Genomic DNA, 25,026 nt, shown 5'->3' with positions numbered 1-25,026 from the left:
ATTAACAATTTATTGTATCAAAGGTGTGTAAATTTGAATTTTTTAGTACTTTTTTGATAAAGGGCGAAATGGTGGTTGGAATGCCAAATAGCTATGGAAAGAACTCTACAAATTGTGCTTAGTAGGCAAACATCATAGATTGTCCTTTGATGAAGGAAGGCTTGGAGAGTCGAAGATAAAATAGGATAAGATGATATTATTAATGTCCAATGAGTGGCTAAAAATACAAGTGAGAGTGCAAGTACAACTCCTAGAAAAGTAGATCTAATCTATGAATTCAAGGCCTAGTAACTAAAGTCTATTATCTAGTAATGAGATATAAAATTGGAAATTTTTGTCAAGAGCTCGAGAGCCTAGGAGAGTTTCTTGATTGAAGATGTTAGGGGGGAGTGTTCAATGCCCCGTGGTGTCATCGCCTACTAATGATGAGGTTGATGATGAAGAGAAGTTGTTATTCATTGAGTAAGTTCATGAAGTTAATGGATCTCACTTGGAAGACTCTCTAGATGAGCTAGAGTTGAAAGATTTGGAATAGTGGGTCTTTGGTGCATCATGCTATTTGTAAGAGTTTGCACTTTGTTGAGATTTTGAGGTAGAGGAGGAATGTCTGCTGTTATTAGAAGACTTGTGTGGAGTTTGAACATGACATCGTTACAAAGTCTTATGGGTAGATGTTGGGCGTCTAACTATGATCTTATGGATATAGAAGTAGAGGTATAGTTGCTCTTTGCTAGTCCCTTGATTTTTATGTTTGTAAGCATTGTGAAGAAGGAGAAGATTGTCTTGGTGGTGTTCCATGGTGTGGGCACTCTAAGTGAAGAGGATCCAAGTCCAAGAGCCTTGTGCACTTTTGAGTCCAAGCATATTTGAAGAAGATAGGGAGGGAGTTCTTGGACTTCCTTGAAAAGTGATGATATTGACATTGGATCTTGTAATAGATGTAGTGTCTTTAATGAAATGGTCCATCTCACTCTTTTATAAAGAAGAAAAATAGGGACTCCTTTTTTGCTAATGGATCTTGACCATCATGATATTTGCAGTCTTATGGTGACAATTCTAGTGGATAGGTGCAAACTATTTTTTATTGCTAGTAGATGATTTTTCCAAAGAGACGTGGGCTTATTTTCTCAATAAGAAACTTGATGCTTTTGTTGAGTTCATAGTCTTTAAGGCCATTATGGAAAAAGTTCAATAAAAGTGTTAAGGCCTATTCAATAGATAGTGGAGGTGAATTTAGCTCTAATGAGTTTGTTGATTTTTGTAAGCAAAAATGTATTCATAGGTAATCTTTTGCTCCATATACTCATAACTCAACATAGTGGCGTTGTGGAGAGGAGTCACACAATTGTTGAGATGGCCTAGTGTATGTTGGATTGTGGTGCCAAATAAGCATTGGCCAGAAGCAATATACACTGTTGTATATTTTCTTAACTGGTGCCCTACAAAAGTAGTGTAGGAGTTCACTTAGAGGAGGCTTTCTTCCTAGAAAACCTAGGTTATTCATCTCAAACTTTGGGAACTAGTGTTTGTTCTAGAAGATAAGATAAGATAATTTTACTAATGTCCAACGAATGACCACAACTCCTAGAAAATGCTAAAGCTAAATCTAGGATATAATGAAGTAAAGAAGGATACAACATTGGACAACCTCATAAACATGTATATAACCGGATTAAAGTCCCCCGGTGATGTAGAAGACTAAGTGAATAAGTCCAGGGCTGGAGGTCGATGATGTCAAGAATGCGCGAGTAGAATAGTTGATTGTGAGGGGGGGCGACAGTGGCGATGGCTCACTATCTGATTTGTCTGGATCCAACAATGTGTTTGGCTACACGATCCTAGGGGGTATGTAGGAGTGAGGGATACTTCTAGCATCTGAGGCCGAAGGAATAAAGCTCTGGATAAGTCTCTGGATACTCCACTAGTGCTGGGGAGGAGTCTGGTCCATAGGGGGCACCTTGCTTGGGAACCGTCAGGAACTAATCTCTCTAATGCTCAAGTGTGAGTGAATTGATGAGTTGTTTGACACCTTCGCAACGATCTCAATGATATTGGTTGGCCTCCAAAAGGGGGGGTTCCAGGGGAGAACCGAGGTCTCACTGTTCTACTATATGAAATAATTTGGAATCTGGATCTCAACGCGTCATTTGTTTCTCCAATTAGCGCAATCAACCTTGAAAGTCTGATGTGATCATTCAAGTAGTCATTGAATGGGGTGGTTTATGTAGGATCTAAGATCTGTGTTTGAATATCTCCTTGATGAGGAGGGTTAGACATCTCTAGACAAGATATGCAAGAAGTTAGGGAGGGATTATCTTGAATCTCTATAGAGGCAGTGGTAGCACCCACTAATCTCGTAGTATAGGGGGCATCAAAAAATGAGGTGTTGTTTTGTCTCCGCCTCCTGAAGGTGACACGCCTAGCAGATTCTATTAGATCTTGGCACATGATCATCAGTCTCTGCTCGGAGTTGATGAGAACCAACTCGAAGCTGGCCCAAAGGGATCTTGAGTGAGTACATGCAATGTTTATGCTTGTATGGGGGGTAGACGATGATGCCATCTTGTAACTCCAGAAAATGCTCAAGGTAGAAGGACATCTTCAGGCCTAGGCCCATCGGGGGCGAAGTGCAAGTGACTTGAATGTACTTTCTGTAGATATCCTCTATGATGGACCAATTCAGTAAATGTTTGGGTGACATGAGATGGCTTGATACAACAAGGGAGAATTTGAAGGGGGGTTAGTGTCTGGAGAAAGTCTAGAAACATCTGAGAACCAACCTCGTGTTTAGCCTAAGGGGTGAGCTGAAGTAAGGGCCTCTGAGGAACAAAGTGCAAGGGAGGGGTATCGGTCTCTCGCGACAGCTGAATCTCTGAACGATCCGCCTCTGTGGAGGAAAAAAACCAATCAAAAGATGACAACGAGGTGGAAGGGGTGGGCACCAAACTCTGCTTCAATAAGGGGTTGTGGGACTGTGTATTTGCATCGAATGGCACCTGAGAAGGTTTGGACTTTCTCCATCTAGGCCTACTCTATCCATACCAAGCTTAACCCCCCAAATCTTGGAGCCATAGAGGACCGTGGGTCTAATTTGTCACGTCCATGAGGTAGAGTTTGGACAAGATGGTCCTGAAATTGACTTTGGAAGTACTTTCTCTCGATAAGGGCCAGTTAACCATACCCTTTGCTAAGCCAAGGTTGGAGGGCCTGCCACATGGAAAAACAAGGTCACTTGAATTGTACTCCCAGGTAAATGTATGATGTGATATCTCAATCTCTTTTCCTCCAGAAGTAGAAATGCATGTCTAAGATTTTTCTTCAAAGCATTGAAAATCATAACCTTGGTTTTGCCTAGGTTGACTGTCAACTGTTGAAGGTCACAAGGCATGGATTTGTCTCTACAGGCCCTTGGGAGTAGATGCCAACAAGACCAAGTAATTTGCAAAAAGGAGCAGGGATATCACCACCTAATGCAGAAGGCAACCATTCCCCTCCTGGATGTAGAAGGAAACCATCCACCTCTTGAAGAGGAGAACCAAATTAGATGTTAAATGTAATTACTAATTACTGTTTGTTGTTGGTGATAGTGTTGAACATAAGGCTTATAGATTGTTCGATGTGATGATTAACATGGTAACATTTTACTGTAATGTGATTGTGGATGAAACTACAATGATTTTCTAGCCTAAATTAGATTTAAACTTGGTTATGAATTTAATGATGCTGGTTGTTTTGATACTGAAAAACGAGCCATATTTTATGCTTAATCAAGAGTTGTTTGAGCCACAATATTCAAGTAGTAGTGTGCATGAAGATCACAATTAGGAATAGGCAAGAAAGTCTCCGAGGTAGATTGAAATCAATTCTAATTTTGAGGACAACATTGAGAAACAAAGGCCTAAATGGTATTCGAACATTTTGGAGGAACTTGCTCAACTAAGAGAGGAATGGCTAATTGTGAGACCAATGAGGAAAGGTGAGCTAAATTAGCGAGTTTGTTTTTGTTTTTTGCTCTTGTATTAAAATGATCACATATTGTGGTGTTAAAAGGATGAGTAGAAGAAAGCCTTTAAGGAGGGTGATGGAAAATTGCTTCTAGAGAGAAGTGAGAGAAAATGTTGTTAGCCATGGCGGTTTAGTTTAGTTGGTGGAATTGTAGGATGAATGTAGAGAGTGGTGAAGTTCAATTGGAAGTGCAAGGGACAAATTAGTCTCTCTAAAGGCCATTACAAGCTTAAAAGCCTGGTGTATCAATATTAGTATGTTGTGCTACCATGATGTAGAAGAGATGCACTAATTGCACAAACCAAATAATGCATCAATTGTAGAAGTTTTGAATGTTTCATCCATCATTGACTCCAATGGATTATTAGCAGTGTTCCACGGGGACTCGCCCCCACCCCTAGGGGTCTAGTTTCCTCGCTCCCCCGCGCTCCGGGGACTTGGGGACGAGTAGGGGACGTTTCCCCACGCTCCCAAAATGGAGGAAACTCAGGGGGACGTGCCAGGGAAACGTTTCCCTTCCCTGAGGGGACGTTTCCCCACGCTCCCAAAAAAATGGCCTTGCTTATAGTTTATGATTTAATAGACCTAAAGTGGTACAAAGCTACTCATGTTCTGTATGGGGATAACGTCTTGTGCTGTCTTTTGGTTTCAACAAGCGTTATTTTAGAGGGTTAGTATCATGGAAATTTGTTGGACCATATAGCACATACATGAATTTTCCCTTTTAAAACTTCTCCTTTTTTTCTCAAGTGATGGCTGGATTATAGTGGGGAGATAACTGGAGTGACAGGCAAAGAATATGAGACATTCAGTTTGTGTTTTTAATTTGCATGACATTTGACATACAAACTATGGAAGCAGCACCTATGTCATGTGGGAAATAATTGGGTGGACTATAGACTAACATGCGTTTACTGCAAGCATGACAAAATACTATGGGCAACAAGAAATCTCAGGAACTGTCGTTATATATGAATTTATACAGTTACAAAATTTACACAGAGCACAGGAGCTTAGCTTGAATTCTCAGGTCTGAAAATTATTTTCACCCCTAAAATACACTGCTAGTTTGAAGTTTGAACTGCATGGCATTGCTCTAATAAGGTAGACAAATTATCCATGCCATCGTTGGTCACCCAAGTTGGTTCGCAGATGGTCATCCTGCAGTCAATGTCATTTGATAGTAAACTGTCAGAAACTCTTTCATGTGATCTTTTCATCTCTCCTGGAACTAAAACTCTTCTTTCAGCATATGGTGTACTGTCTATATTATATATAATATAACAAACTTTCTAGTTGTTGGATCCAATACAGCTGGACAACCCATTGTAGTTTCCCCTTCTACTGCCAATGCAGTGTTCATGATCTGTTCATTTACCTTTTCACAGAATTCAGTGGCTACCTTATCAATCTGAAGCTCTCCCTCTGTCTGACCAAAATCTAAATTAGAATTTGACCAAGCTGAATTAGAATTTTAAATTTATTATTTTATATGATATTATAAATTTGGATAATGTCAAATGATATTCATATCAATGATCATGCTTTGCAGCTTTTCAATTCAAACCAAATTGTCATAGTGGACTCAATTAATAAATTATATTTTATATTTATAAATTTTCAAGACCCTGACGCTCCCCCACGTTTCCTAAAAAATGGTAGGGAGCTTTTGAATAGGCCGCTCCCACGCCCCCTCGCTCCCTCGCCCCCTCGTCCCAGAACCTTGGTGGAACATTGATTATTAGATGTTTTACGACTTTGTATTAACCATGTTGGATATAGAGTTTGCAATCAACTTTATCTTTTGTGTTGTGGCAACATCAAGAGATGTACATAGTGCATAGAGTTTGAAATTTTTAATATTGTTGCAGTTACTGGTTATTATTCACCTATTTGTAAAATAAATTATTTGTCTTCTACAAATTATGTGTGGTAAATATTGAATAAAAAACCGTTGCAACTTCACCAAAATTAAATCAGAGGAACTGAGAAAATAACACACGAAATAATAGACACTAATATTTTTGGACAAATGCCCATGGAAAAACTCCAATGTGGGGGAAACCAGTTCTGTAGATAAGGGTTTATATTATTAATTCTTAAGCAAATCAAGGATTACATCAACTGCTTGCCTGACAGTGGCTAAGCTCCGACAATAATTTTCTTTCACTTATACTGGCAAAATTGAATTGGAAATCCATTAATTTCATTCTGCAAACCAACTCAACCCTCTTTGTGCAACTCGCACCTCCTCCAACAATTCGCACTTGTAGACTGGAAATGCAGACAACCTCTTGCTGGAACTCGCTCAACCTTCGGAAAATAGTTCCGGCAAATATAAATTGATTTGTAGCTCCAACAACTCACATTGGATAAACTGTCTATTTGCACTAGCTGAATCAACCTCCCTCTCGTAGAATAATTCATCCTCGTTCTTGTTACCCACCACTTGTGGGTGACCCCATAAGAGATTTTTCTCCCAGATTTGTCTTCAGCTGACAACCAACACCCCTTGACAGCCATCGATGTAGCCGATATTATGCTAGATGTCTCCGCTCCTTGAGCTTGTCATATGTCCCCTCGACCATCTGTCGAGATCGTATGTTTGAAGGTGGGCCATCTATTCCTAAAGGTGTGATTTTTCATTATGTAATTGGGTGCTTATGCTTGTTTTTCTTGGGCACACTTGGGTATGGATTATTGGGCGAGGAAGGGTTTTGACTGTAGTCATGTGTCCTTACCTTAATTGGAGGAGGATAATCTTCAACACTAGTCCCATGGGATCTCCCCTACTAGCTTACAACCTTAGGATGAGCACTACTTGGGAAACCTCGATTTTTGTAGTACGACCTCATTTTCCTGTTCCACATTTTTCACCCCCCTCTGTACATTACATGCCTTATTTCGTCATCTTCCCTCTCTGGGTCCACATGACCACTAGGTCCACAAGGCTTTGGTACTCCCTTCTCCTTGTTCACATGTCTGGGTTGGGCCTGGAACGATGCCTCGAAGGTTGATGCAGCTAAAAAAAGATAAAAGCATAACATGGCCGCATACAAAAGGAAATGTCTTACAAAATGCAAATGATGGCCTGACAATAAAATTTAGCACGTGGGAAAAACTAAAAGCCAAACATGAGCTCTACCCCTTATCTTTATGGCCATCACCCTGGTTACTAGGGCCCCTATGAGTGCCCCCTGCATCATTAAGGAACCCATGTATGTCCCAACCCCCGGTGGGCGATGAATTGCCCCACCTTAAGGGGGTAATCATTGCTACATCATACATATCATGTTCTCATTCCCTAGTGACTTAGGTAATAAAATAAAAGAAAAATCGTTAAAAGGAAAAAGACAAATGAAGAAGGGTGGAAAAACAAAGTCCGGGATAACTCATGTATCGTGATTGCTCCCTCCTACATTCATACACCCAAATATGTGGACATCCCTCATCATTACCATCCTTGAGTGTAGGGCATTTGGCCTTGAGACCCCTGTGTCCCCATCCACCTCATCATTATCCACATGACACCTACCACTTGAAGGATGTACATTGGACATGTGCTTCCCTTTAGGGGCTCGGAATACCTAATAGAGTTGTTTATTAGCGACTCCTACCTAGGGAGGTTACACCATTACATGTTCAAAGCGCCAAATTTGGAAGGGAAACCCACTATGAAGTATCATTTCTACCCTTGATTAACAAGGTTATTTACTTAATTGTACTAAAGAATTATTCTATCTGAAGGTGAGGAGACACATTGAATCTTATACAAGATGTGGTTTCATCATGGGATGGGCAACTTAACTGGGGCCCAAGCCCAACAAAGGATCATATTGACACTTGTAGGGGATCCGTTGAGAGGCATGGGTTTCCATCATGTGACAGAGCATTATCTCATGCCATGGGCTACCTCAACACCTTCAACAATTTGTTCATTGCCCCTCATTATATGCAAGATGATGCACTTGGATCAACAGTGCTCCCAACTGGATTAGCATTGTATACATGGTTTCACAACTAATCTGAGGTCTAAAGGAGGTTTGTCTCATCCTTGAGACATGGGAGGGCAAGCACCATCTTTTGTGCCCTCATTTGGAGTAGTCTATAGGCCTATTTTTACACCAGGAGACCCATGAGACCACTACTTGTGCCCTAGAGTCACTTTGGAGCACCACATGATGTTAACTTGGAGATCTAGGGGCTGCCCCCTTGACCATCATTTATGGAGCCTTCTCCTTCATCATGGCACCTTGAGGACTCGATTAGGCCTTCCAACGACCCTCCTACACCCTTGCTTGATCATTATGGCTTCATTTTGGATGGCTTATTCTACACTTTATGAGCTATTTGGTGGGCTTGTCACCAAAGTTATGTTTTTTTGTACATTAAAATAATTTTAGGGGCATCTTAGGGTAATTCGACTTAGAAGAGGCTCATATAAATAAAGCTAAGCCTAAAATGTATCAAACATCATCATCACACTTGGATATCTCTCTCTTGAGAATTTTGCACTTTCCTTTGGATGTCTGTTGGAGCTCTTTTGATGCGTTTTGATATATTTGTGTTAGACACACATGGACAACAAGACAATGTGAAAGATAAAACATACAATACATTTTTTTTATTAACAGAAGATATACATTTATAGTACATTATGTGACTCTTGGGTTTCAGATCCCAAGGTCTCTTGGACTGCTTTTGTCCATTCAACTTTCACACTAACCATTTAGGATTAGTTGTCCAACATTCCCCCCCTTAATCCGAAGGGTTATGTATGAGTCAAGAAGAGAGTTGTAATACAAAATGTGCAAAAAATGCATGGCAGCACTAGGCTGAATGTGCTCTATGAAATGTTGGTAAAAAGGGCGGTGGTTTAAGGATGACCACCAACACTGGAACGCTTAGTGCAGTTCCCGGAACTCTTCCAAAACTGGCAAGAAACTGAAGTTTTCTGCTAGAGGAAGTGATCCTATTCTTTTAAAGAGGGAAACCTTCAACCATAAAAGGGAGGTCTCACCCCGCATAAAAGGTAAAACTTCAACCTGAAAAAGGGAAGTCTCAACCTGTGATGGTTTAAGGATAACCAACAACTCTGGAATGCTTAATGCAATTCCTGAACTCTTCCAAAACTGGCAAGAAGCTGGAGTCTTCTGCTAGAGGAAGTGTCCCAGATTGCCAACTGAAGGCATGTTCAGGGGCATCTTTGTCTCTGGCTACAACTCTGAAACTGGTGTGGCAGGTTGTGGCTCAGGCTCGCTTGATGTGGCTTTGAAGCTTGTAGATGACCATCATTTCCCCCCCTGTCAGGTACAAGGTGAGAAGATGGAGAAAACTCAACTGCAAGACTGTTCAATACTCTAGAACAAGTTCTGACATGTGTTTGGAATATCTTCTTGGCTGTTGATGCCCATTGCCAAGAAGCGATCCATCCAAGATGAATCTTTGTTCTTGCAGGATGTTTATTTCTGAAGCATCTGTGTGAAGAATGACTGGTTTTATGACAGTGCTTACATGGATGAAGATCAAAACAGTGATCTTTCAAATGGCCAACTCGGTCACAGTGTTGGCATTTCACGATCTGTTGTTTTTGTTGTTGTTGTTGCTGTGGAAGAGGGGCAGAATCTGGAACAGCTGAAGCTGAACTGTCATGAGGAGTAGGTGAACTGTCATGAATGAATCCAGTGCTGTGAAACTGAATGGGCTTTGAGTAGTCTGGAATATGAAAGGACAAGTCCTTGTCATATCCAAGACCAGTTCTGTGCTTGTTGTGGACAAGCTGTTCCCAAGGTCTGATGATGGGCTTGGGAAGTGCAGACTGAGTTTCTGCACCTGCATGTACAACTGCTGCTTTATTGGTTTCTGGATCTGATTCAACCTCAATCTTACTAATTTCACCACTTGCTAGTTTAACCTTGAACAACATATTGTTTTGAGCAGAAAACAATTTGGAATGACAAATCTGTTGAAGCTCATCTTGCTGGAACTGAGATTCTAGTTGCAAAAAATCAATCTTTTCTTGTGCATCATGCAGGCAGGTCTGAATGTCACAAAGAGTGTCTTTGCTAACATTTACCTTCCCACCACTAGTGGAGTGTATTAGTGTATTCAGTAACTCTAATACATCATCAAATCTAGCCATTGTCTCAACAAAGAAATGAACACTCAGCAAGTCTAGACAAACCCCAGCTATTGAAGATTTCAAAAATTAAGAATATCAGTTTGAAAAAGGCACTCAACTAATTCCAGCTAAGAATTTAGCCAATCACTAACAGATTTGTGTCCAGCAAGAATGAGAGGCTCAAAGTCCTTCCAACACAGATATGTTTCACCCTTAAAATGCTCAGGTATACCAAGATACGCTTTGTATGGATGCACAACTAAATGACTTCTTCCTTCTTTGAAATTCGAACTTCAACTACAGGAATGGATTACATATACCTCTGATATATCAACTCTAATAATAACAGAGATCTGAAGTAGAATATACCAGCAAATGTTAGGAAGAACAGTGGTTGTAGATAAGTGTTATAACATCAAAGAAGCTCCACAGTGATAATATATGCAACGTATTCAGCTCCAAAACAGAGAAATAAATATGGAGTGTCTTCAATATATTCACAGCCACACATCCAATGAGATGAGGAAGTTTGAGACCCTCTATAGCAGAGGTACATCACCAAACATCACTTCCAATAGTCTATACTCATTAAGATTTCAAGCACAGGTACAGTGATATGCTGCTCAACTGAAACAACCACAGAAAATACAAGTTTGTAGCCTTGGGGCTAGATCATTCTTTATGCCCTTAGTTGTTATGCTTCGCCTCTTGAGTTCGTCTTTCAGCTCTGTAACCTTCCACTGCTTCAGAGGGCGATTCCTAAAACCCCTTCAAGGCAAACAATCCAGGTAACAATCCGAGTTCGAATCCGAACAAGTGCTCAACAGAATATTCACCTAGAGTACTCACACGCATGGGGTTTCCAAAAGAGCAGGAGAAAATGAAAACATTCTGTATTATTTGGATCACTTCGGGTTATGGGCAGCCTATCAGGTTACACAACTTTACTGGAAACCCGCAGGCTCCACGACGATAATGAATATTTGAATGCAGCATTGGAAGTATTAAAAAAGGTACCTTTTAAATAGATACCAAAGTGTTTTTCACTTTATCGCCGCCCGACGTAAGAGATGGATCATCCCTTCAGGAAGGAGCGCAGAGGTCTTATTGAACTCGCCGAGATCCCGATGAGGATGGAAATCTTTAGCAGGAGTTGATTCAAACAAATTCCGTGACTCTTCTTTATTTCCAGTCAAATCATCCCATAAGATATGTGAAATTGCAAGAGGCGAATCGACATCAAGCTAAAATTCATCCCCCTGCTATTGCCAGGACTCATTGAAGGACATCTTCTGGATAATTCAAAGGATCTTATTGGAAATACAAGAGAAAACGATAACAATATATATCTGCTAAACAATGGAATGCTGCTGGATAACGCTCTCGCCGAGCGGAGGATTCCTGTTCAAATATTAGCAACGTCTCTGTTGCCCTTCCTGTTGCTCTTCAAGCAATCCTCGCCCTTTTCCCTGTCTCTACTCTCCTTCCTCTTGAATCTGGCCAATCTATTCACCCCATCAATCTCTCTGTAGTGTAGCCGAGCAGACCGGAGCATTGATTGGATTGGATTGGGTTGCAGGATTTGAAGGAGTATGAGATGATTCAAAATTACAAAGTGCTGCCGGACGTGTTCAACAAGAATGCACTTGAACGAAGAGAGCCTTGCAAAGGCGGAAGAGAAGTTAACAAGAAGGCAGCTCCAGTAAACCCTTCAAGCAAGGGCAATGCACTGGAGTCTAAAACGGCCACAGTTGCTAGCTCTCGGAGAAATGATACTTCAGTTACAGTTGCGAATGTAGGGACTAAACATTCCAGGACGGGGTCAAATGCTGCTAGCACTGGATATGTGTCTGCGCCCTTCCAAACAACTTCAACTGAACCACCGTTTTATGGGTCTTCAACGCCCAACATTCCCCCTGTGACCCCGGCACAGGTTCAGGTTCTAAATGAGCAGATCACAGAGTTGAAGCTTTCGGTAGACAACTTGGAGAAGGAAAGAGACTTTTACTTTGCAAAGCTGAGGGATATAGAAATACTTTGTCAAAATCCAGATGTTGAACCATTACCTATTGTTTCAATAATACAGAGGATTCTATATGCTGCTGATGATAGCCCAGCTGTAATTGCTGAGGCACAAGCAATAATATACAGGTCATCCAATTGATCTGATGAAAACGATGAGAACAAGGCAAGGAAAGAGATCAACAAACGTAAATCAGCAGGGACACCTGAGGTGGAAGATGCTGTGAAGTCCAGCCTTTCTCCTAGATAGTGACAGAACTCATGTGAAGACTCCAACAGTGCAGATATTTACCAAAGTACTTCGCCTTTGAAGATGCGTTAATCAGATGATAAAATAATTTCCTATCTGCTTCATATCTGGAGGAATCCTATCAGCACTGGTATGATCCATGCGGAGAGACCTCTTGTTTCAAGAGTCAGGACTGTAAAAGACAGAGGGCACAGGTAAAGTATGGCACAAATAGCGCTGAGTGAAGGAGCGTTTCTCTGCGCATCAATGAAATAGGAGCAGACATGGACCAGAGGTGTTATAATTTCAGTTTAAAAATAACCAGGAACAGCAAGGTGGCTCTCCAGCTTCTCGTTGAGAGGATGGCGGATGCGTTGCGTTTGTAGACAGAAATGGCAGTATGGAGATAGTGTTATTATGAGGTCTGCAACGTTTTGAATATGGAGTGGCTGGCAGTGCAACGTGTGCCTCAGATTTGGGCGCATTGATTTCCCAAGATTTCTGTACGCATAATTGAAGGGAACGTTTTATGCAAATCAATCAACACAGATATGAAAAGCATATTTGAACTAATGAACCAGCACTCACGCCATACTACAGACTTCAATCTCAATGAGCAATATAAATTTATCCTAACAAATAATCACAAACCCACAAGCTTCATTAAGACATAGAAGCGTTGGTTTACACAGGCCACAAAAACAAGTGGCTTACATAATATTGAGAAAGTTATGATCGTACCCGCTCCGATACCATGTTAAACACACATGGACAACAAAGACAATGTGAAAGATAAAACATGCAATACATTTTTTTTATTAACAGAAGATATACATTTATAGTACATTATGTGACTCTTGGGTTTCAGATCCCAAGGTCTCTTGGACTGCTTTTGTCCATTCAACTTCCACACTAACCATTTAGGATTAGGTGTCCAACAATTTGGAAGATGAAGTCTTGTTCTTTCTTGGAGCCGCTATCTTGATCTTGGATTAGATATATCTCTTGTTATCTTATAAGTGATTTTGTTGAAGATCTTTCCATGTAATAATGTCTAATGTGTGGAAATTTTGCAACTAACAACTTCTTGTGCCCTAATTATTGAATCTCATTGTAAAATTTGTTAGATTGCAAATTTGTGCATGTTACATATTGAATAGCAAGTAGATGAATGTTCCTGGTGGATTGAAATATGATTTTCTTCCATAAAAGTCCATAGGTCTTGGGCGGGTAATTGTTGGAAAGTAGGTGCTAGGGCATCACTTTTTAGCCTCCTTGATGACAACTTTGGCCAAATTTTGAATCACATAGACTCCATAGCCCAAGGGTAAAGCATTAGTCGAAGAAAATTTGGTGGTCACTGTCCTTATTCTTTTCTTTTTCTCTTTTTCTTCTAAAATCTGACCCCTACCCTAGATGGTTAGCTAGGGTTGCTTGCAAATTGCATTAGAGGGGTGATCTTGCCAAACCATTTTAATAGGCTACTGCGTTGCTATCTCCTCTAGTGATCCTCCAAGTTTGGAGCAATTCCCAAAGTCAATTGGTGAGAAAATTCAAGCCCTAGCTGCATCTTTGGAAGCCATCTTGAACGTCTATGGTTGGTGGTCTTCTTGAGGGTCATTTGCACTTAAAAATTTGAGAAATCAATCATCCTTGACCCCTTCCTATTTTAAGCTTGACCTAATGATCATATTGGAGGACTTCCTCCCACGATTACTCAAAAAATCAAGGTCTCATTTGGGCTCCTTTCTAGGTCCCTCTAGTGGAGTGAAAACCCTATTTGAAGAAGGATTATCTTACAAAGCCCCTCTTGTCTCATCTTAGAAGACTTGATCGTAGGCATACTCAATTATGATTTTAAAATCCCTAATCCTAGGTCTTGGTCTTCCTTATAGGTCTTTCTTGGAGAACCCTTAGCTTCTCTTGAAGCATTAAGCCCTAATTGAGCCTCTCCTTTGAATAGGCCTTGGAAATCACATCATACCTGTCATTGATTCTATCATTATTGGTGATTTCCCTCATATTGGGACTCCTCCCATCGGTGAAAGTCCGTAAAGAGCAGAGGACATTGACTGAGGTGATTGTGGGTCTTTGTCTCATTGTTGTCATTTGGTTTAGTAGTTGTCCCTTAGGTACTCCTAAGACCCTTGCTAGTTTGTGTGGCAACACTTCCTTCTCTTAGAATACTGGCATCTCTGTGAAGAATTTCTTTGGAAATTCTCTCATCAATTTCTCGTGTTGAAACCCCACTGCGGGTGTCCTCCACGCTATCACTGTACCCTTGCTATTGCTGCAATTATGCTTGTTTGAATGTGTTCTCCAAATGCCCATCTATTTCCTCTTATAATCTCTCGTTGAGCAATTAACGACCATGATCTAATTTCAATCGATGGCTAAGGTCATCTTGACACCATCAAATGGGTTTTCTAGAAGTCATTAGAGGAAAATCGACTTGTCTCATTTAAACCTGATTAATTAACCACTTTTCCTAAGTTAGACTTAGGAGAATAATTAAACTGGCTAATTAATTCTAATAAAGACAATTTTCCTTAGAAACTTTTTTGGGTATTAGAGATAATTAATCCAATTGTGTCTCTAGCCTCATAGACACCACTTGAGACTAGAACACCTATTTGAGCTACACAAACTAACACTCCCTCTTAGCAAGGAAGGTGTTTTACATAACACCCAAACTGCCTATGAAGAAGATGAATCTCGCCTTCCCCAAGGTTTTCGTCAGAATGTCTGCGACTTGCTCCTCTGTAGGTATATATTGTAGCTGAACTATCTTACGCTATACACAATCCTTGGTGAAATGATACTTGATGTCTATATGCTTGGACATGTCTTGAAACACTGGATTCTCAGAGAACCTGATGCAACTCTAATTGACGTAGTGTATCACCGTTGTCTCAAATCTTTGACCAAACAAGGCCACTAGCAACTTCTGAAGCCATATGGTCTCACACGTTGCCATGCTAGCTGCTATTTATTTTTCCTCTGTAGAACTTAGTGCCACGAACTTCTGCTTACTGCTGTACCAGGAGACAACTACAGATCCCATGCTGAAGCAACACCTTGAAGTACTTTTTCTATCCATTGTATTACTTGCCCAGTTTGCATTAGTAAAGCCCACCAACCTGATACCATCACTTCGAGTATATCTTATCCCACACTCGATTGTACCACACAAATACCGCAACACATGCTTTGTCGCTGTCTAATGCACTCTCTTCGTTTCCACCATGAACTGTTTGAGAGAGTTTACTGCATAGGATATATTTTATTGGTGTTGACCAATTACACGAGAGATCCAATCAATTGCCTGTACAAGGTGGGGTCCACATTGTTCTCCCTGGATCCGTCTACCTTTCTCTAATTTGTGATCATGGGTGCAGACATGGCTCTGCAATCTTCCATCCCGAACCCCCCTCAAGACCTCGATGTAGTATTTCCCTTCTCAAAGGAAAATTTCCCTATTTTTCTACCACACCTCGATGTCTAGAAAGTTGTGTATAAGCCCCAAATCCTTCATGTCGAACACTATTGCAAGGTCCCTCTTGCACTCGTCTATGAGCCCTAGTGAATCTTTTAAAAACAAGTCGTCCACATACGAAACAAGAATGAGAACCTCACCCCCAACCACCAAGTAGTAGAGGTTTGCATCCGCCTCACTCTTCACGAAACCCATTCCTTGCAAGCTAAGTCACCTAACACAGGGACATGTGACACGAAGGACACGGGGATTTGAGTGTCAGACACAGACACATTGACCCTCCGGAACATGCCACTCTTCACGAAACCCATTCCCTGCAAGCTAAGTCACCTAACACAAGGACACAGGACACGAGGACCCGAGTGTCAGACACAGACACGTTGGCCCCTCGAAACATGACACTCTTCGCGAAACCCATTCCCCTAAGTCACCTAACACAAGGACACGAGACATGAAGGACACTGGGATTTGAGTGTTAGACATAGACATGTTGGGCCCCCGGAACATGACACGTTATATATACATAGACACGTTGGCCCCCCGGAACATGACACGTTATATATATATATATATATCAAAATTAGATATTTCTTACACAAATTCTCATTCATGATACAAATTCATTGATTCAAACATAGATCTTCATCTAGATGTAAGTTTTACAAAATAACATTGTGCATAGAAATACAGTTGTGACATAAATGATAAATCATAATACATATTCAATTCATCAATGATCCAATAGGGGAAAGACAAGATACTAGTTTTCTCATTATGTCATCAAAATTGAAATGTGTTACATAGGTAGTATAGTGCCAATGACAAATAGAAATAGCAAATACAAAACAACTACAAGTCTACAAGCCTCAAGGCAATAGGTAGCTCATGAGTCATCAATCCTCATCGTCAAAATCAGAATCACTGTACACATCATCACAGTCACCATTGCTCTCCTCTGCTACATCCTCCTCCTCTATATCCAAAGTCATCTCTGCATATGCTGGTGTGGAGGATGACCCCTCTACAATATCACCATCATCAAATGTGACAGGCTCTAGCAATGGCTCATTAAGATCCAAGTTGGCCAATGCCAACTCAACACTGCTGTCTAGACCGATATCATCAGGAAAGACATCCCACATCTTTGTCTTTCCCTTCAACCATTGTCTTTGCCTTGGACTGCTCAAGCCTGCTCTTCTTGACACTATACAAATTCCCATTAGTGCTCCAAATCCTCTCGCAACAAGAGGATGAAGTCACCCGAGAGAGGAGCTTCATGGCTTACTTCAACCTCTTGTTGACTTAGAGATAGGGGAGCTAAGAAGCCCTATTCTACCCTGATCCTTCATGGACATCAATCAACACCATTCAATTTTGATGAAACATTCTAATCCAAGCCTTAAAATATGGTAGAAAAAACTTAACATGCTTAATCAACGATTTTGGATTTAGTGAAAGGTATATTTTTGCTAAGGCCATGACAAAGTTCAACAATCAATAGGACCAACATAAGGGCACATAAAGGCCTTGGTGCTCTTGGCTAAATGCCAATCCCATACTCATACATAATAGAATCCAATGAAAATGCTGCAGTTTGCCAATCCTAAAAATTGTGAAAACTGTTAAGTCTGCCGAATTCTCAGTGGGATATGAATTCTGCTTTCCCATATGAAGTTTGATGAGGTTGGAATCACTCTCAAAGATCTTTTATTACTAGAGGAATTAGCAACTAGGCCAGTTTTGTACTCACATTACACGGGGTCGATTCCCACATCTACCACTATATTTCTTGGTACCTATTTATGCCCCTTTTGCAGACACAGGGTAATCGGATGGGTTTGAACATTGAATCTCATAGTTTACATAACACTTCATATCAGGGTGATTGCAAATTGAGCTGCCCACTGGAGGCTTGCTCTCAAAGATCCTTAAACAATTAATCGTAATGTTAAAAATTTTAGTTGAAGAATAAAAAAGTTAACATTTCCTTTATCTTTCCTTTTTCTATTATCAACTCAAATATAGATAAAGGAAATAAAGAAAAGAAGGTATATGAAGGTATATAAAGGAAATAAAAAAGGAAAGGTAAAGGAAATGTTAATTTTTTTTATCCTTTACTTTAAGAATTGAACATTACCATTAATTGTCAGCTTTTGGCCAACCTGGTCAAAAATTGAGTCGGACCAAGTCAAAATAAGCAGTTGTAGTGTTGGAAACATGTTACATAGATGTTGGCATGGCCTAGAAATGCGTTTCCAACTGTATGAAATGTATTTCCCACGTGGGATGTGTTTGTACAGCTGGAAATGTGTTTCAATGCCATACCACACATGTTTCTATGTTTTCATATGGAAATGAGCTTGGTACGGCCCTATATGAGAGTTTTCCTGCAATATAGCTATAAATTCTAACCAGTACCATTTCTTAACAATTGATACTTAATAAATCTCAGTCTTTCCAAAGGCGTCGATTTATTTTTAAGTAAGGTGAGAAGTAACTTGGTGAATAAATGGTCAAATCTTGTTAGTGAGCTTAAATTTCTAGTGGTTCATTCTGTAAGGCAGCCAATGTTTGAAACTCATGGTAGTTGGAAGGAGACTAAAAAAAATCCAGCCATGTGAAGGGTTGGTATGGCTTATGTTGGGTGCAATCCCCGGGTGATTTTGATGGCTTAGATGCCCTTGGGTCGTAGTTTCTTAGATCAGGGGCCAGTCTAGCAAGTCACGAACAATGCTCGCAAACACAAAATAACTTGTTGAATAAATAGAGAATAGTTCATTGGGGTCAATTGGGACTAGTCCAACCATTAGAGAGGAGTGTTATTCTCCCTAACTAGCTTCAATTCTCATAGGTGACATGTTGAGATCTTAAAGAGTATATTATTGGCAAAACTTCGAGCTTATATAGTATCCAATTTACCTTGGGTACCATCCCTGGAATGAGGAAAAGTGCCTGGTGGGTTTCCTCGAGAAATGCATTAGATGGGAAAAAATAATAGTCCATTCAGGGAAAGATGCAATCTCAGAAAGGAAATGAATGCAATGTGTTACAGTGTGTGATCTACAAACTAGATAGCTTAGTGGATGAAAGGTCTCACAATGAGAATTGACACATAAATTTTTTCAAAATTCAATTCTCTGTGAACTTTCATCAATGATTACTGCTTTGCAATCTGTTGAATTTATGTCATGGGTTGTTTGCAGCCCCTGCTGATAGGCTATGATCCAAAATTGATCCTCCAAATACTGTGTTTTCAACTTTGTAATAAAAAAATATTTTTTTGCAAAGTTTGTCCATGAGCCAAAAACCATGGGAGATGAAAAGACTCACTTGATGGTTGGCATTCCAAAGCAGCCCATTAACTGTGAAGGCTATGGAGAAGAAGCGAATTGAAGGAGGAGAGGAGCTTCAGAATAAATGGAGAAATAGAGTAGTGACCGAAGATGAAGGATTCGGAAGAAGAAAGCTTTTCGAAGATTGAATGTTGCCTCTGAGCCAAAGCCATCTGCAAGTTTGTAAGTGATTGAAAAATGCATCAAGTCTCTGCTTGAGAATGCAGCTCATCTCTGTAACCATTTCCTCAGCAAAATAACCCTCCACTGCCCGACACCAAAACTGCTAGTTTTCCCATTTGGGTTTACCGGGCAAATATCTGTCGTTATTGCATGTGACTGGTCACTTTATTCTGTGGTTGTTCTGTTTATCATCTGGTTGCATTCTTGGGTTTATTAATGCCCGTGCATTAGTTAATTTACCCATGACAGCACAATCCCGTATCCACTTCTCGAGCTCTGTTCTCTGGAAATAAGATAGTGCCTGTGCATGTGTCAATTGCATGCTACAGTATGAACTTGTTAACTTGCTTGTACTATGGTATGAGTTACAGAGTATTGTAATTACTGGCATATGTGTGTGAATGCCAATTGGCCTCTTGGAATTTTGTGACAGTCCAAAGAGAAATGCCAATGTCATGCTATCTACAGCCTCTCTACAATGCTTGATTAATAGTTACTGCTCCCTTTTCTCAATCGTGGCGATAGCTGGTGTAATTACAGCTCTATGATTAATTATCTTCTTGTTGCTTGTGCCAATGGGTGAATATACAGTGGAAATGCTTCCTTGCTTAGCTCATTGGGATTTTGAAATGCTGGGAATCAGTGATTGGTAGCAAGTGCTGATTCCCAGCTGACGAAAGCAATGCACTTTAGTAGATTGGCTTTGTAAGTCATATAAAATGCACCTGGAGCCAACCATTCATTCAATTCTTGCTTAGTGCAGTGATATATTCTAAGTTATGTGAATTGCTAATCGCCTTTGTAGAATAAGTTATAAATTAAAAGTTAGAATGCTATTGGTTGGTTTCTTTGGCTGTGGTGATAGCAATAGCTGGAAGGAAGCACATGCATCTGGTTCTAATTGTGTGTGGACAGGAGTGTGCTGTGTTTGAATTTGAGTTTGGTACCTTGTTTTCAGATCGAGTTAATGTGTTTTGTATGCACACTAAAAAAATTAGACATTTCATTGTTAACCCAGGACAGGCATGTGTATAGGAATGAGCAAAAAGTCAAGTATTTGTTTGCATGTTTAATTGCTCTGCCCGTCATATATCCCAGATTTGTGATTGGGAAGAGCTGGACATGAATTGAGTGTTAAATCAGAGTATATAAACTTAGCTTTCAAACAAAAATTGAGTTTTAAAATAGAGTATATAAACTCAGCTTTCAAATGGATTTAGGAATGCTATATGGTTTAAATCTGAACACCACTTACTTCGACCATTTTATAACACCTATTTGCATTTGCTCTTTCGAGCACAGATAACAGTGTCATTTTCTTACTTCCTATTGATGAATATTAGCAGAGAAGTTACAAATCCAGATTGTACTCAGTTTAAAGTTCAAATTAACAGTGAATTCAAATTTCAGAGACATTGATCTGTTTTCTGTAGAAGTATCCATGTTGATGAGATGGATGGGCCATAGGCCTATAATTTATGGTTCAGGTCCCCTGGAACTGTAGAAAACTACTTGTGTGCTAAGTCACAGGACATGGCCCTTAGGGGCCCCGTGTCCCGTATCCCACGTGTCAGACATGACTCGGCCCATAAAATGTGTCTTAAAATCAGGACACGTGTTTGGGCCATGTTGGACACGTGCCCTAACGTGTCCTGATTATAGGACACGTGTCCCATTAAAATCCCAATGTAAAAAGCGCTGCGTCTTGTTTTTTTTTCATTTTTTCTATTAATTTTGTGTTTGTTCGTGAGTTAGTGAGTCATGACCAGTACCACTGATAAGCTATGACATTCCTACCTATTTTGTATCTACTCTATTTTGTATTTTCCAGTGGCATTCCCTCTGTATCTATGTAATACATTTTGATTTTGATGATTTATTGAGAAATCTGCAATTTATGGTTTTAATATCTAACTTCTACTTCTAAATTTTTAGTTTTATTTTATCAATCATGATATTTCTAAATTTCTAGTTTCTTATGTGTGCTTGAACAATTGTTAAAAACATGAACAAGGAACATTGAACTGTGAACATCATTGATGTAGTAAATTAATAAATTAACTAGTTGTAAAATTGTAGATACTAAATTAGTAAATCACTAAATAGATATCACCCTGATTCATATATGTAGATGTTCTAATTTCTAAAAATTATGGATCCGGTACTATATTTCAGTATTTTTTAATATATATGTGTGTGTGTGTGTGTCCTTTGTGTTCTGTTTCAGGGGTCGCTGTGTCTCCTGTCGAATACTCGTATTTACGTGTCCTGTGATGGATGGGCCATAGGCCTACAATTTATGGTTCAGGTCACCTGGAACTTTGGAAAACTACTTGTGTGCTATCAGAATAATTCTGAACAGCCCCATTTTAAGGCCCTTCCTTTTTATTTTTTATATTTTACTCCTTTGTATTGCTTACCATTTAGCATAGATCCAACTTAACTCTCGATCTTGTAGAAATAATAGCAGAGATTGTAGAAAGAATAGCAAGAAAATGGGAGAAGACCAAGAAATATGAAACTGAATTTGTATCTGCTTTATTCAAGAATGATTTTTCCTCTACATGAGCATTCGATATATTCATGTCACTAACTACCGTTACATAACTAAATTATTCGCTACAAACTTATTCGTTACAAAACTGCCTATACCCAAATTACTAAATCAGCTAAATCGTTGTCAAACTAACAAACTCCACCTTGACAACAATTTTCCCATTCATCATCTTTCCTGCAAGCCAAGAGAAGCTAAACACCACCGCAGCTTCTCTACTGTAACTGGCTTTGTGAATATGTCTGCGCAATTTTCTCGTGTATGGACCTTTTTAAGAGCTACTTTTCCGCCATCGATCACATGTCTCAGAAAATGATACCTTACATCAATGTGCTTGGTTCTGCTATGATAGGCAGGGTTTGTAGCCAAGTGAATAGCGCTTTGACTGTCACAAAGTACATTCACTTTCTCTTGCGTCCTTCCAATCTCATCGAGCAAACCCTTTAACCAGATTGCTTCTTTACTGGCATCTGAAGCAGCTATATATTCAGCTTCGGTAGTGGACAACGCAACTGTTTCTTGAAGCTTTGACATCCAACTAATTGCTCCACCTGCAAGAGTAAAGACATAACCTGTAGTAGATCTTCTTTTGTCCAAATCACCCGCATAGTCAGCATCTACATATCCGCAAACTGATCCTTCACTACCATTAAAGACGATGCAATGGTCACTTGTGCCTCTTAGATATCGAAGCACCCATTTCACTGCTTGCCAATGTTCTTTACCTGGATTTGCCATGAACCTGCTGACAACTCCAACTGCATGTGAAATGTCAGGTCTTGTAGATACCATCGCATACATTAAGTTGCCTACAGCGTTTGCATATGGTACATGAGACATATACTGCTTTTCTTCATCAGCTCTAGGACTCAAAACCGAAGAAAGCTTAAAATGGGAAGCTAAAGGAACATTAACAGGTTTCACATTATTCATAGAGAACTTTTCAAGTACCTTCTCCACATACTTCTGCTGTGACAACCAAAGCTTACCATTTTTCCTGTCTCTGTGTATCTCCATGCCCAAGATATGTTTTGCTGCTCCAAGATCCTTCATATCAAACGTCCTAGAGAGTTGAGCCTTTAACCTGTTGATCTCTTCCATGCTTTTGCTTGCAATAAGCATATCATCAACATACAAAGCTAAGATAATGAACATGTCATTGAAACTTTTGAAGTACACACAATGATCATACTCACTTCTTATAAAGTTCTGGCTCACCATGAAGGAATCAAACTTCTTGTACCATTGTCTGGGAGACTGCCTCAGACCATACAATGATTTCCTGAGCTTGCAAACTAATCTTCTGTTGCGACCTCGTACAAAACCTTCTGGTTGTTCCATATATATCTCTTCGTTCAAATCACCATGTAGAAAAGCTGTTTTAACATCTAACTGTTCTAACTCAAGATTAAGCAACGCAGTTAGTGCCAACACAGTACGTATAGAAACAAGTTTTACAACTAGAGAAAAAATCTCATGAAAGTCTATACCTTCAGGCTTCAACCTGAGAATACCCTTTCGCTACCAGTCGCGCCTTATACCTTTCAATACTACCATCAACTTTCCGTTTCAGCTTGAAGACCCATTTACATCCAACAACACTTTTCCCTTCAGGAAGTTCTACAAGATCCCAGGTATTGGTCTTGGCTAAGGAGTCCATTTCTTCTTCCATAGCCATTTTCCATTTCTCGCTATCTATATCATCTACTGCTTCCTGATAACAAGAAGGTTCCTCATCTTCAGTAACCAAAGCAACAGATGAAGCAGAATCTTCATACCTTTTGGGAGTTTTCCTCTCCCTTGTAGACCTTCTCAGAGCGACTGGTTGCTGAACTGGTTCAGAAACTTGCACTGGTTCAGAAGCTTCAACGGCTTCCTTTGTGTCTTCAACACCTTTGTCTCCAGAAGTCTCTCCTTCCTTTCGACTGTCACCGAAAGATCTAGCCTCCAACTGAACTCGTTGACTCGGCGATACCTGTTCCTGTTCAATTCTTTCAACATTTGATTTTAACAAAGAGGATTCATCAAATGTTACATCTCTACTAATGACTATCTTCCGCAATGTAGGATCCCACAACCTATATCCTTTCACTGCATAGTCATACCCAACAAAGACATAACATTTCGACTTTGGATCTAATTTTGAACGCTGATTTTTCGGAATAAGAGAATAAGCATCACAACCAAATATCCTCAAATGAGAATAGTCACAAGACTGACCTGTCCAAACTTCTTCAGGAATTTTACAATCAATTGCTACTGAAGGTGATCTGTTAACTAAATAACAAGCAGTAGATACTGCTTCTGCCCACAACTCCTTTTGCAAGTTAGCATTGCTGATCATGCTTCTGGCTCTTTCCATAAGAGTCCGATTCATACGCTCAGCAACACCATTTTGCTAAGGAGTATAAACAGCAGTTTTGTGTCTAACAATGCCCTCATCCTTACAGTATTGTTCAAATTCAACAGAGGTGAACTCACCACCATTGTCAGTTCTTAGACATTTAATAGATTTGCCTGTTCTTTTCTCTACCATTACTTTAAATTGTTTAAAGACATTGAATACATCAGCTTTCCTTTTTAGCAGATAGACCCAAACTTTACGAGAGTAATCATCAATGAACGTTAAAAAATACAATGCACCTCCATATGACATAACAGGGGAAGGCCCCCACAGATCAGAATGAATGTAGTCTAAAACATCTTTACTATTATGATTGCCAACTTTAAATCTCTGTTTACACTGTTTTCCATACACACAATGTTTACAGAAATCTAAATTCAAGGATTTCAGACCAGGAAGAGATTTACGTTTCATCAGTATGTGAAGACCTTTCTCGCTCATATGACCCAAACGCTGATGCCACAGACGAGTACCTGCTTCTTCCTTTTCTGACGCAACCGCTGCTTCACCGACTTGAGTACTTCCTTTTAACCTGTAAAGATTTCCGACCTTTTCTGCCTTCATAACCACAAGGGCACCTTTGAAGACTTTCAAGACGCCATCCTGACCTGTAAACTTATAACCATCTGAATCCAACACTCCCAAAGAGATTAAATTTTTCTTCAAATCAGGTACATGTC

General features: G+C 39.9%; 1 protein-coding gene and 1 pseudogene across 5 annotated transcripts in view; both read left to right on the top strand.

Moving 5' to 3' along the window:
- LOC149161448 (AP-2 complex subunit sigma) overlaps positions 1-25,026 on the top strand; it is a 72,851-nt gene that overhangs the window by 15,221 nt on the left and 32,604 nt on the right. For 4 of the 5 annotated variants that reach the window (XM_089436995.1, XM_089436994.1, XM_089436993.1 and 1 more), the window contains exon 4: positions 21,616-21,696. The exons of the other annotated variant lie outside the window; for it this stretch is intronic. In XM_089436995.1, coding sequence (XP_089293121.1) covers positions 21,616-21,696 — 81 coding nt within the window. The remainder of the gene's footprint in view (positions 1-21,615; positions 21,697-25,026) is intronic. 5 annotated transcript variants of the gene reach the window in all.
- Positions 11,724-12,470, top strand: LOC149161449 (microtubule-associated protein RP/EB family member 1A-like; annotated as a pseudogene).

The sequence above is a fragment of the Pinus tabuliformis genome, chromosome 5_2 (genome assembly GCF_031772625.1).
Source record: "Pinus tabuliformis cultivar Carrire ecotype Pingquan chromosome 5_2, CPIR1, whole genome shotgun sequence".
NCBI classification, from domain to species: Eukaryota; Viridiplantae; Streptophyta; class Pinopsida; order Pinales; family Pinaceae; genus Pinus; species Pinus tabuliformis.
This window is presented reverse-complemented; position numbering and strand designations above follow the sequence as displayed.